At 48.0% G+C, this 12,711-nt stretch overlaps 2 protein-coding genes across 4 annotated transcripts in view; one reads left to right on the top strand and one right to left on the bottom strand.

The window, feature by feature from the left end:
* Positions 1-7,310, top strand: part of GNG2 (G protein subunit gamma 2) — a 30,988-nt gene extending 23,678 nt beyond the window's left edge. The window contains exons 2-4 of the mRNA XM_058025651.1: positions 3,693-3,760; positions 5,322-5,437; positions 6,889-7,310. Coding sequence (XP_057881634.1) covers positions 5,351-5,437; positions 6,889-7,017 — 216 coding nt within the window. The 5' untranslated portion in view covers positions 3,693-3,760; positions 5,322-5,350 and the 3' untranslated portion in view covers positions 7,018-7,310. The remainder of the gene's footprint in view (positions 1-3,692; positions 3,761-5,321; positions 5,438-6,888) is intronic.
* Positions 6,887-11,088, bottom strand: LOC131084303 (periaxin-like). Of its 3 annotated transcripts, none has more exons than XM_058025647.1 (2): positions 8,609-11,088; positions 6,887-8,461 (listed from the first exon to the last, which is right to left on the bottom strand). In XM_058025647.1, exon 1 carries the CDS (start codon positions 9,945-9,947, stop codon positions 8,766-8,768), a length of 1,182 nt encoding a protein of 393 aa, XP_057881630.1. In that variant the 5' UTR covers positions 9,948-11,088; the 3' UTR covers positions 6,887-8,461; positions 8,609-8,765. The 3 variants fall into 3 exon arrangements, with proteins under 3 accessions (XP_057881630.1, XP_057881628.1, XP_057881631.1); XM_058025645.1 differs by having other exon boundaries at positions 6,887-8,482; positions 8,612-11,088; XM_058025648.1 differs by lacking the exon at positions 6,887-8,461 and adding an exon at positions 8,514-8,569.
* Between the last annotated feature and the right edge of the window lie 1,623 nt (positions 11,089-12,711).

The following is a 12,711-nucleotide window of genomic DNA, read 5'->3' as shown; positions in this document are numbered from 1 at the left end:
GTTGTGCTGAACTCATTTTCATTTTAAAAATTTTTTTAATTTTATTTTTATTTTTTAACTTATTTTAATTTAATTTTTTATTTTTATTTATTTTTATTTCATTTCCTGGTCTTCCCATTATCACAGGGCTGCTCTCACACCCTCTGCTGTTGTGCTGAGCTTATTTTTATTTTAAATTTTTTTTTTAATTTTTATTTTTATTTATTTTTATTTCATTTCCTGGTCTTCCTATTATCACAGGGCTGCTTTCACATCCTCTGCTGTTGTGCTGAGCTTATTTTTATTATAAATTTTTTTTAAAAATTTATTTTTATTTATTTTTATTTCATTTCCTGGTCTTCCTATTATCACAGGGCTGCTCTCACATCCTCTGCTGTTGTGCTGAGCTTACTTTTATTTTTAAAAAAATTTAAATTTTATTTTATTTTTAATTTTTTTTAATTTAATTTTTATTTTTATTCATTTATATTTCATTTCCTGGTCTTCCTATTATCACAGGGCTGCTCTCACACCCGCTCATGCTGTTGTGCTGAGCTTTGCCTGCAATGAGAGGAGTTCTATGGCCCTCCCAAGGGAATTCAGGCAGTGCCTTATTTCCCTCACTTAATGGCACGTGTGTGCCTGGATAATGGGATTCCTGCCTTGGAGCCCACAGGTTAATGAGCCCTTCCTCGTTATTTCCATGCTAATGATGTTTTACAGGGCCAGGACATGGATAGTGTCTCTTTTGGGCTCTGCACTGTAATTAGAGCTCGGGATCTTGCCAGCTTGTTTTGATGTTTGTCTGTAGTGCAGAGGGGCCTTGGGTTATTTATTGTGTGTGGAAAGGGCTGGGATTGTTCTGAGGGGAGCAAAAAGCTGGAGAGGGACTTGGGACAAGGGATGGAGGGACAGGACACAGGGAATGGCAGAGTTGGATGGGATTTTGGGAAGGAGTATGAGGGTGGGCAGGCCCTGGCACAGGTGCCCAGAGCAGCTGTGGCTGCCCCTGGATCCCTGGCAGTGCCCAAGGCCAGGCTGGACAGGGCTTGGAGCACCCTGGGAGAGTGGAAGGTGTCCCTGCCATGGCAGAGGTGGGATGAGATGGGATTTAAGGTTCTTCCAACCCAACCCATCCCATCTCTCTATGATAAATCCAATCCAAACTGCCCCTGCATCCCTGGCAGTGCCCAAGGCCAGGTTGGACAGGGCTTGGAGCAGCCTGGGAGAGTGGAAGGTGTCCCTGCCATGGCAGGGGTGGGATGAGATGGGATTTAAGGTTCTTCCAACCCAACCCATCCCATCTCTCTATGATAAATCCAATCCAAACTGCCCCTGGATCCTTGGCAGTGCCCAAAGCCAGGCTGGACAGGGCTTGGAGTACCCTGGGACAGTGGAAGGTGTCTCTCCTGTGGCAGGGGTGGGATGAGATGGGATTTAAGGTTCTTCCAATCCATTTCATCCCATCTCTCTATGATAAATCCAAACCAAAAACCCATGGAATTTTGGGGTTCCACGCCTTCGCAAGGGCACAGTGGTGTCTCCTCTCTCTGGGATTTAAGAGCTGCTTTAGTGCTGGAGCAGCTCCACAGGGCTGTTGTCCAGGGTGGGACATTCAGCAGCTCATTTTGAAGTGTCACCTGCTGCTTTTTTTGTTGTTTGTGGTGGAGGAAACGCCCCGGGTTTCCCCAGGGGTGGAAGTGCTCTAAACCCATCCCTGGCCCCAAAATGCTTCTTGTTTCTAATTGAAGCACCTGCAGAGTGGCCAAGCAGGGCCCAGGGTGTGGTGGCTCCTGGGAGGCTCCTCTGGGTTGCCCCAGCATTGTCCCAACAGGCCTGTGCTCCTCTCAGGAGGGTCCCACCCTTCCCTCACCTTATTTTTGGGGCTGTTTTCCCCATTTTAGTGTCCCTAGGGCTGGCTGTAGTAAGAGCAAGGGAGGGTTTCCTTGCAGGAGCGTGGCAGCTGGGTTGGATATATGGAATTATTTAAAATATCAGAGCTGTAACAGGCATACAGATGCTCTCAGCTGCCCTCCCTGCTCCTATGGATCCTAAACAGAAGTCCCTGAAGTGATTCCCTGCCACTGGAGCAGGTCCTTCCACAGAATTCACAGAATCCCTGGGTTGGAAGAGACCTTCAGGATCATGGAGTCCAGTCCAGCCCCAACAGCTCAGCTCAGCCCTGGCACCCAGTGCCACATCCAGGCTTTGTTAAACACACCCAGGGATGGGGACTGCACCACCTCCCTGGGCAGCCATTCCAGAACTTTATCACTCTTTCTGTAAAAAACTTTTTCCTGATATCCAACCTAAATTTCCCTTAGTCCAGCTTAAGACACAATATGAAAGGGCACAATGTGGAATTGTTTAGGTTGGAAAAGCCCTCTAAAATTGAGCCCTCATCACTGCCAATCCCACCCCTAGTCCGTGTCCCCAAGTGCCACAGTCACACACTTTTGGAACCCTGCCAGGGGTGACATTTGCTGCCTTGGGAAAGTCTCTGTGGCACCCAAGCCAGTCTTGGTTGAACCTGCTGCTATGCCAGAACACAACACGTTCCATGGTGTGGGGAATAGTGAAGATAAGAAAGAAAGTTGGGAAAGCAGATTTTAAAAATAGAAAGAATAGAGAAATTAGAATTAGTTGTAAAGTGTGAAGGTAGGAAAAAGTTACAATATTGTAGTAAGTAAAGTTAATAGTAAATAAGGACCTGAAACAATAGCTTGAGTTTTAGGTTTGGTTAAGATAGACTTTAAGACTATAGAAAAAATATATTTAGTAACATAGTAGAAGGTTTTAAGCTTAATAATGGTGTATTGTGCATTGTTAATAGAAGTAAGTTCTATTAAGTAAGAAGTATTTCTTACTTAGAAATAAGTAAGTGTTGTGTGAAGTATGTGTACCTGTAGTGATTGGTTAGAACTATTGTTTGTAACTTTAGCAATATGCTATTGGCTAGAAAATTTTTAAAATGTTCTGTAACAAAGAAATCTTTGGCTGCTGCTGGCAAGATGTGAGCTTTTGCTATTTCTCTATTGTCTCAGCTATCTAATGTTGAGAAAATGAGGCTGATGTTGTAATAAAATTCCAAGGAATGTCTCTTGCTAATCTCGCTCTGTTTGTGAAAGACAAAAAGCTTCCCCAACACAAATGGTGCCCTGTGAAGCAAAAGATTCATTTCAGAATCCTTTGTAACCATTCAGTCATCAGTGTTGAGCCCCAGATTAAGAAAAATTGAAAGAAGAGGGAAATCGAAAGAGAGCTGTGCTCTGCTGCTCAAACCCTTCCCCAGCCACCAAAAACGAGGGGAGAGGTGAGATAAACACAATGCAGGGGCTGAGCTGAACCTCCAGCCATGGCCTGGGGAGCAGATCCAGGCAGGAGCTGGGCTGGAGCATTTTGGCAGCACTCCCCAGGAGATGGATGCTCCTTCTGTGCACCAGACCTTCAACCCATGCCCTGGGTGCCCTCCAGCCTGCTCGGGGCTGCCAGCAGCCCTGGGCTGCTTGCCCATGACTGGAACCTCTTCCTGTGCTGAAAACCTCGCTGAATGCAAACAAAAAGTGTCCCTGGGGGCTGGGCTGGCCCTGCACAGGGCAGGGGGACACACGGCGGGGACCTGGGGATGTGGCACCCGGCGTCTGTGGGATCCCTGGCGCCAGAAATTATCGTCCCACAGAGCTGGGTTTCATTTTCTGTTCTCTTTATTTAAGGGCAGCGAAGGGCCAAGAGGAGCAGAGCTTCCCTTAGAGGCACAGATCAGCGGAGAGATCAGCTTCTGGTAAAAAACAACCCCTCCCTGTGCTCCCCTCCTCATCCTCAAACACGGCTGGCCCTGGCTCCAAGCACAGGCACCAGTGCCAGGGTGATTCCTCTAGAAATCCCACAGATTTGAGTGGGGTCCCATATAAATCCCCTAAAACCCCACAAAAATATATAATATAATAAATATGATATGATATGATATGATATGATATGATATGATATGATATGATATGATATGATATGATATGATATGATATGATGATATTATATGATATAATATAATAGAATATATATCATTAATAGAATATAATAGAATATATCATTAATATATCATTAATATATCATTAATATAATATAAATTACACAATATAGAATATTATATATTATGTAGTTTATATTATAATTGCAATTATAATGTTATAATATATAACATTATATATTATAATAATGTTGTATAATATTATTCTAATATATATAATATAACATCATAATATAATATAAACTACATAATATATAATGTTATATAACATTATTATAAATTATTATAATATATAATGTTATATATTATTATTATATAACATATATTATAATAATGTTAGAATATAAAACATTATATATTATGTAGTTTATATTATATTATATTATATTATATTATATTACATTACATTACATTACATTACATTACATTATATTTGTAATCTATATTGTCTAATACAATATCAGTTATCTAATATATAAATATATAATATCTATTATCTGATATTGATTATATTTATATTATAGATTACATAGATTATATTTTATTTATATATATATATATATATAATTTTTTTAAATGTATATATATATTTTTTTAAATCCCATGAAAAACCCATTTTGGAGCTGGCAGGCAGCCCCAGTCAGCCTCAGCACTGCTGGAAAGCCCTTGGTGCTGCAGGAGCTGGATGCTGGGATTCTGCTGCCTCTGCCAGAGCTCACTGCTGGTAGAAGGTGCTGGAAAAACATCCGGGATCCAGCCTGGAGTGACCTTAATGAGCATCCCCCGCCTGCCTGGGGTAGAAATCTCCAGAAACAGGAAACTCCAGCATCCTGTTTAGCATCTCAATGTGCAAATTGGCAGCAGGGACAAAGGCAGGGAGGCTGAGGGACACTGGACGCACACTGGGCACCAGCAGGGGCTGGAGGAAGGGCAGGGAATGAGCCTGGCACAGAAATCCTGTTCCCTGGTTTTTGTTGCTGTCAGAGGCTGGTGTGGAACAGCAAACAGCAAAGCACAGATCAGCTGGGCTCCTGCTGCTGCAGGCTGTGCTCTGGACAGCCCCAGTGCCACCCAGCTCTGGGGCCAGCACTGGCAGCATGTCCCTGCCCTGGGTTGGCATCTGCCATCCTCACCCCCTCATTTTGATGGCTCTAACCCTCCACACAAGCAACCCCAGCCCATCCTTTGGGGGCTGGCATATATAATATGATCTATATTTTTTATATATATATATATTTTTTTTAAATCCCATAAAAAACCCATTTTGGAGCTGGCAGGAGCAGCCCAGCAGCTGATCCCGGTGTGTTCCTGCCCACAGCCCATCCCGAGAGCCCTCCTGGCCTGCCCATGGCTAGCAACAACACTGCTAGCATAGCACAGGCCCGCAAGCTGGTGGAGCAGCTGAAGATGGAGGCCAACATCGACAGGATAAAGGTAGGGATTCTTGGGAGAGGCCTCTGGGAAGGCTGGGAGGTGGTGGCTGCTGCCCAACGCTCGTGGAGGGAGCTGGGAGGTGGAGCCAGGTGGTGTTTGTGGGGGACGCTCTTGTTTTAAGTAGACCATTCAGTCATCAGTGTTACGAGCACCAGATTAAGGAAATCAAAAGAAGAGGGAAATCAAAAGAGGGCTTAAACCTTTCTCCAGCCACCACAAAAAGAAGGGAGAGGTGAGATAAGCAATGCACGGGCCGAGCCGAACCTCCAGCCATGGCCCTGGGGCAGCAGATCCAGGGAGATGGGACTGTAGAATCTGGGAATGGTTTGGGTTGGAGTGGACCTTTAAAGCCCTTTTTGTTCCAACCCCCTGCCAGGGACACCTTCCACCATCCCAGCTTGCTCCAAGCCCTATCCAGCCTTGCACTCCCAAGGGTGAGGGGCAGCTGGAAGCATCCCCTGGAGCCCTGTGGGGTGGTGGGAAGGAGTGACTGTCCCCAAGGCATCTCAGCTCCTTGCTAAGAGCTTAAATCCAGGGAGAGAAGTGTTCCAGGGCTGGGATGAGCTCTGGTGGCTTGGGAGCTGCTGCCATGTCTGGAATAAAGAGCGAGGCTGGTGGGTGAGGGCAGGAAATCTGCTGTGGATGTTCCTGCCAAGGGATGCGTGGGAGAGCCAGCAGGGATGCTGTAGTCAGTCCTTGTCAGGTGAAGGGTGGGAATGGGGGAAGGCTGGGAAAGCTGGGAATGGGAATTCAGGCTGACAGAGCAGCTCAGAGCCCAGAGGTGAAGAACCAGCCCAGAATCAGCCCCAGCAGGGACGTGCTGCTGCACTGTCAGACAGGTTCTCATATACTCTGATATTCCCTGCCCAAGGATGCTGCCAGCCTGGTGGCACCTCTCCAGGTGGGATGTCCCCAGCACAGCCATGTCACAGACATCTTTTATGAAAAATCCTTTCCTTAGGATTTTTCCTCCTGAGAAGCTGAGAGGCCTCAGGAGCGAAATGTAAACATTGATTATCTGCTGCTGTGGAATGCAACAGGTGGAGCTTTGATTGGCTCATGTGGATGTTTCTAATTAATGGCCAATCACAGTCAGCTGGCTCAGACAGAGAATCCAAGACAGAGCTTTTGTTATCATTCTTTCTTTTTCTCTTCTTAGCCAGCCTTCTGATGAAATCCTTTCTTCTATTCTTTTAGTATAGTTTTAATGTAATATATATCATAAAATAGTAAATCAAGACTTCTGAAACATGGAGTCAGATCCTCATCTCTTCCCTCAACCTGATTCCTCTGTGAACACCGTCACACAGCCTGTCCCTAACCCAGGGCTCCTCCTTTTGCAGGTGTCCAAAGGGCTCCCTGCCCAGGGATGCTGCCAGCCTGGTGGCACCTCTCCAGGTGGGATGTCCCCAGCACAGCCTGTCCCTAACCCAGGGCTCCTCCTTTTGCAGGTGTCCAAAGCAGCAGCAGACCTGATGGCGTACTGTGAAGCCCACGCCAAGGAGGACCCTCTCTTGACCCCCGTCCCGGCCTCAGAAAACCCCTTTAGAGAGAAGAAGTTCTTCTGTGTGATCCTGTAAACCCAGGAGGAGCCTGACGGGCACTCAGGCCACCCTGAACACTGATGTAGAGTTTTTAGGAATGGGGACGACCTGCTGGTCCGCAGAATTTAAACAAAAATAAGTAAAAAACACGGCCTGGAAGCTACAGAGATGTGCATGTTTAAAGAACCTGGCCACCTTTGGGGGAATCAGATGATCTGCATTGCAAGGCAAAAGATCTGAAGTCTGTAGAGTTGCCTAGAAAGAGAAAAACAAACAAAAAAAAAAACCCATGTAAAGAATAAATCTGTGTCACTTTTCTGCTCACAAAATTGTTCAATTGTTCCATATTTAAAGCACCAGAGCTGTGCTGAGCAAAGTTAACTGCTAAGGATGTGTATAACCTTCTTGGAATGATATTGCTGGTTTCTTTCCAAGCTAATATTTTTGATTTAAGTTGTCAGATATATAGCAGACAGGTTAGGTGGCTGTGCTGTTACTCAATGTTTGGTCTTGTGCTTTTTCATTTCTGGCCGTAGCGTAGCAGGGGTGGGTCCAGGGAACACCAGCAGCTCTGTGTCCCCAGCAAACCCCACTTTTTACCATTCTCTCTATGGTTAGCTTTGGTTCTGCAAGTAAAAGTGGTTCCTGTGTTGTGCTTGGTGCTTCCTAGCCCTGTGATGACATTCAGTGGTAGTGCATGAGAGTTTAATTCCGTTCATCCGCTCCAGACTTTTCTTTTCCAGCGTTTGGCACCACGTGCTGGTGGAAGAAGCCGTAGGGAGGGAACAGAGGCGATTCTGAAAGCAAAGAGAGCTCCTGAGATGCCTTAGACGTGCCTGAAATGCCTCCTGCCACAGGGCAGGTGCCAGCCCGGGTGCAGGGCGAGCCAGAAATCCGAAAATCAAAGTCGACCGCTTCTTTCTGGGTCTTTCCTTCCTCCTACACCTCTGTGCCTCTGCTCTCCTCGCTTGGTCCTGCTCTTTTCCCAGTTCCTGGTAGCACTTCCTTCCCTTGGGGCTGGTCTGGAATGTTGCTGGGATGCTGCTCAGTGGTGGGATGCTGCTTCAGGGTGGGATTCTGCTCCGTGGTGGGTTGCTGCTCCTCCATGGAATGCTGCTCCTTGGTGGGATACAGCCCCATGGTGGAGTGCTACTCCAAAATGGGATGCTGCTTCTCCAGGGACTGCTGCTCCATGGTGGGATTCTGCTCCGTGGTGGAATGCTACTCCAGAATGGGATGCCACCTCCTCCATGGTGGGATACAGCCCCACAGTGGAATGCTGCTCCAAAATGGGATTCTGCTTCATGGTGGGATGCTGCTCCTCCATGGGATGCTGCTCCACCATGGAATGTTGCTCCTCCATGGACTGCTTCTCCATGGTGGGATGCTGCTCCTCCATGGAATGTTGCTCCTCCATGGAATGCTGCTCCATGGTGGGATGCTGCTCCACCATAGGATGCTGCTCCACCATGTGATGCTGCTCCACCATGGGATGCTTCTCCTCCATGGGATGCTGCTCCATGGTGGGATGCTGCTCCTCCATGGAATGCTGCTCCATGGTGGGATGCTGCTCCACCATGGGATGCTGCTCCATGGTGGGATGCTCCTCCTCCATGGGATGCTGTACCACCACAAGATGCTGCCCTACATTGGGATGTTCCTGCCCCTTCCTTCCCCCACCTCCCCTCCCATTCCCGCTGTCCCCTCCCCACGTTGGGAAGGGCCAGAGGAGCAGCCCCGGGAGCTGTGGGGCTGCCCCTTCCCAGAGGTGCCTGATTCCCTGTTTACACACAGCCTGGGCTCCTGCCAGGCTGGGCAGTGATTCCCAGGTCTGCTTCATCTGCTCCCAGCTCTCGGGGGACACACGCCACCTTTCTGGGCTCCTCCTCAGGCCCATGCTTCTGTGGATGTGGCTTGTCTCTCCTTTCTGCTGCTAAACACCTCCTGGCTTTCCCCTGCTCATCTGTCCTTTGGGAAACTTTGGGAACCATCCCTTTGGGAACCATCCCTTTGGGAACCATCACTTTGGGAACCATCCCTTTGGGAACCATCCCTTTGGGAGCCATCACCTTGGGAATCATCCCTTTGGGTACCGTCCCTTTGGGAACCATCCCTTTGGGAGCCATCACCTTGGGAATCATCCCTTTGGGAACCATCCCTTTGGGTACCATCCCTTTGGGAGCCATCACCTTGGGAATCATCCCTTTGGGAACCATCACTTTGGGAACCATCCCTTTGGGAACCATCCCTTTGGGAACCATCCCTTTGGGTACCATCCCTTTGGGAGCCATCACCTTGGGAACCATCCCTTTGGGAGCCATCACCTTGGGAATCATCCCTTTGGGAACCATCCCTTTGGGAACCATCCCTTTGGGAACCATCCCTTTGGGAATCATCCCTTTGGGAACCATCACCTTGGGAACCATCCCTTTGGGAGCCATCCCTTTGGGAACCATCACCTTGGGAACCATCCCTTTGGGTACCATCCCTTTGGGAATCATCCCTTTGGGAATCATCCCTTTGGGAATCATCACTTTGGGAATCATCCCTTTGGGAACCATCCCTTTGGGTACCATCCCTTTGGGTACCATCCCTTTGGGTACCATCCCTTTGGGAACCATCCCTTTGGGAATCATCCCTTTGGGAACCATCACCTTGGGAACCATCCCTTTGGGAACCATCCCTTTGGGAATCATCCCTTTGGGAACCATCCCTTTGGGAATCATCCCTTTTGGAGCCATCCCTTTGGGAGCCATCCCTTTGGGAACCATCCCTTTGGGAACCATCACCTTGGGAATCATCCCTTTGGGAACCATCCCTTTGGGAACCATCCCTTTGGGAACCATCCCTTTGGGTACCATCCCTTCGGGAACCATCCCTTTGGGAATCATCCCTTTTGGAGCCATCCCTTTGGGAGCCATCCCTTTGGGAACCATCACATTAGGAACCATCACTTTGGGAATCATTATGTGGGGATTTATGTACAAAATGAGCTGGGGGTCACAAAGGGGTTTTTAGGGGTCTGTGGTGACCCTGCTGAAGCAGTTCTGAATCAGGTGTGAGAGCTTTTAAAAATTCCTGTGGATCTGGGAGGGGAAAAGTCTTTAGGTACCTTTTGGTAACTCTTTCTAGCCCATAAAAAGAAGTGCTTTTTGGTTTTTCTACCTTTTCATACTCTTTTTCTAGTTCTTCTACAGAGAAGGCCAGTTCTTCTCACACTGGACTCCAAACTTTTGGCACCTGGGAATGTTTGTAAGCCACAAGTAACCTAGATGGTCGCAGCCCCCCCTAATTCCCCCAATTTTGATCTTTTTACTACAGCTCCCGTAGCTTTTGGATGAAGGGTGGATGAAGGGTGGTTTGCTCTGCAGCTGGTTTCACTCTTGGTGTTACCAGGCAGAGATGTAAAAACCCCACCCTGAGTTTTGTCTTTTCTTCTTAATCTGATTTATTGTCACAGAGAGTGAAGTGCAGCCGGTCTGACCCGGGGCTCCCACCCCACCCTTTCTCAAACATTGTCACAAAAGTGGTTTGTAATAATTTTTTTAACGACTTGCCTATTTTACAACTCGAATTCTTAATACCTTAGAGGACAAAATAAACCTGCATGAATATGGGGGAGCGGGGAGGGGGAGATTTTGAATTAACCCAGACTATTCATTGAAGGTGTTTTATGTTGCTGGGCTTGATTTTTCTGTTGGTTGTAGTGTTGCCATTGGTGTGCTGCCAGGTATTTCACCCCAGTATTTCTATTTACACAGATCTGCCTTTGTTAGCCAAGCAGAGATCTCCTGCCAAGGTTGTTTCCCCTCCTCACAACAAAAATCCCACCCATCCCTCCATCCCCATGCTGGATTTCCAGCCTGGCCTCAAACGACATTCCACTACCCCCAGGCTTTTAAAGAAAAAAAAAAATATCTGGAGTACTGAAAAAAGGACTTTTATTGTCTGCAAAGGTTGCTGGTGGCAATTCTGTCCATGGGTTGTCACCCTGCCAGCAGCAGGATTTTGGGGAGGGGGTGGCTGTAGGCGAAAGCCAGTCGTGGTGTAGCGCATCCCCATCCCACATGGTCTGTGTACTCGTTGGAAATAAACTTTTGGATTTGTTTCAAGCCTTTGGAGATGCTGCTCTGTGCGCCCTGGGGAGGTGGGATCCCGTCCTGGTTGTGGTTGCATGCAGTTCCCAAGGGGTTCTCCCTGTCAGGGAGGGTTTAGCAGGAGTTTTGGGCCTGGGGTTTCAGCAGCCCCACAGGATGGGGCAGGTCAGGGGAGAACAGACTTGTTCAGGGTGGGACATTGCTCCTTGAAATTGAGAGACACCTAAAATTCCCAATTTCATTGTCCATCCTTCTCCCCTCTCCTTCCATCTTCTCCCAGCCCTGGCACTCAGCACAGGAGCAAATCCAGAGGAGGCCATGGAGCTGCTCCAGGGGCTGGAGAATGCTCCGGGAGAGCTGGGGGCGCTCACCTGGAGAAAGGAAGGATCCAGGGAAACTTCAGAGCCCCTTGCAGGGCCTCAAGGAACCTTCTACAGAAGGACAGATTTCTATAGGGCCTGGAGGGACAGCAAAAAGGGTTTTAATCTAAAAGAGGGTTGGTTCAGGCTCAGAAATAAGGAAGAATTTTTTAATGGGAGGGTGGGGAGACCCTGGCACAGGGTGCCCAGAGCAGCTGTGGCTGCCTCTGGATCCCTGGCAGTGCCCAAGGCCAGGCTGGACAGGGCTTGGAGCAGCCTGGGACAGTGGAAAGTGTCCCTGTGAATGCCAGGGAGTGGGACTGGATGATTTTTAAGGTCCCTTCCAACCCAAACCATTCCAGGATTCTGTGATTCCATCATTCTTACTCTGGACTACCAAAACACCTCCTGATCACATACTCTGCTCCTACCAAATCCCCCACATCCTGAATTTTCCCTCCAGTTTCACAGGACCCTCAGAGGTGAGTGTTTGCCCACACATTTTGAGCCTGCTCGGTCTCAGCTCATTCCTGGGATCTGCTTTGAAGCTGCTCTGATGGGCACAGAAAAGGATGGAGGGGCTGGGAGTTGATCTTGGTGCTTGGAAAAACTGGAATATGAGCACAGATCTGCGCTGGGCTGGGTGCTGGTGGTTTTATGTCAGAACCTATGGCGTTATTTCAGAACCTTACTTGGATCAGCCTGGGATAGCAGAAGGTGTCCCTGTGAATGACAGGGGGGAGAACGGGATGGCTTTTAAGGCCCCTTCCAACCCAAACCACTCCAGGATTTTGTGATTCCATGATTCTTACTCTGCACTACCCAAACGTCTCCTGATCATAGAATCAAACACTCACCCCTGAGGTCCTGTGAAACTGGAGGGAAAATTCAGGATGTGGGGAATTTGGCAGGAGCATAGTATGTTTGATTCTGTGATCAGGAGGTGTTTTGGTGGTCCAGAGTAAGAATGATGGACTCACAGAATCCTGGAATGGTTTGGGTTGGAAGGGACCTTAAAAATCATCCAGTCCCACCCCCTGTCATTCACAGGGACACCTTCCACTATCCCAGGCTGCTCCAAGCAAGGTATCACCACAGGTTCTGAAATAAAACCACCAAAACAGAGCCCAGCACGGATCTGTGCTGATATTCCAGTTTTTCCAGGCATCAAGCTCAACTCCCAGCCCCTCCATCCTTTTCTGTGTCCATCACAGCAGCTCCAAAGCAAAATGGTGTTGCTGGGGAGGAAGGAGCCAAGTCTATCCTGGCCTGCC

Source organism: Melospiza georgiana, chromosome 6 (assembly GCF_028018845.1).
Source record: "Melospiza georgiana isolate bMelGeo1 chromosome 6, bMelGeo1.pri, whole genome shotgun sequence".
NCBI classification, from domain to species: domain Eukaryota; kingdom Metazoa; phylum Chordata; class Aves; order Passeriformes; family Passerellidae; genus Melospiza; species Melospiza georgiana.
The sequence above is the reverse complement of the archived record's forward strand: the minus strand, read 5'-3'. Positions and strand labels throughout refer to the sequence as shown.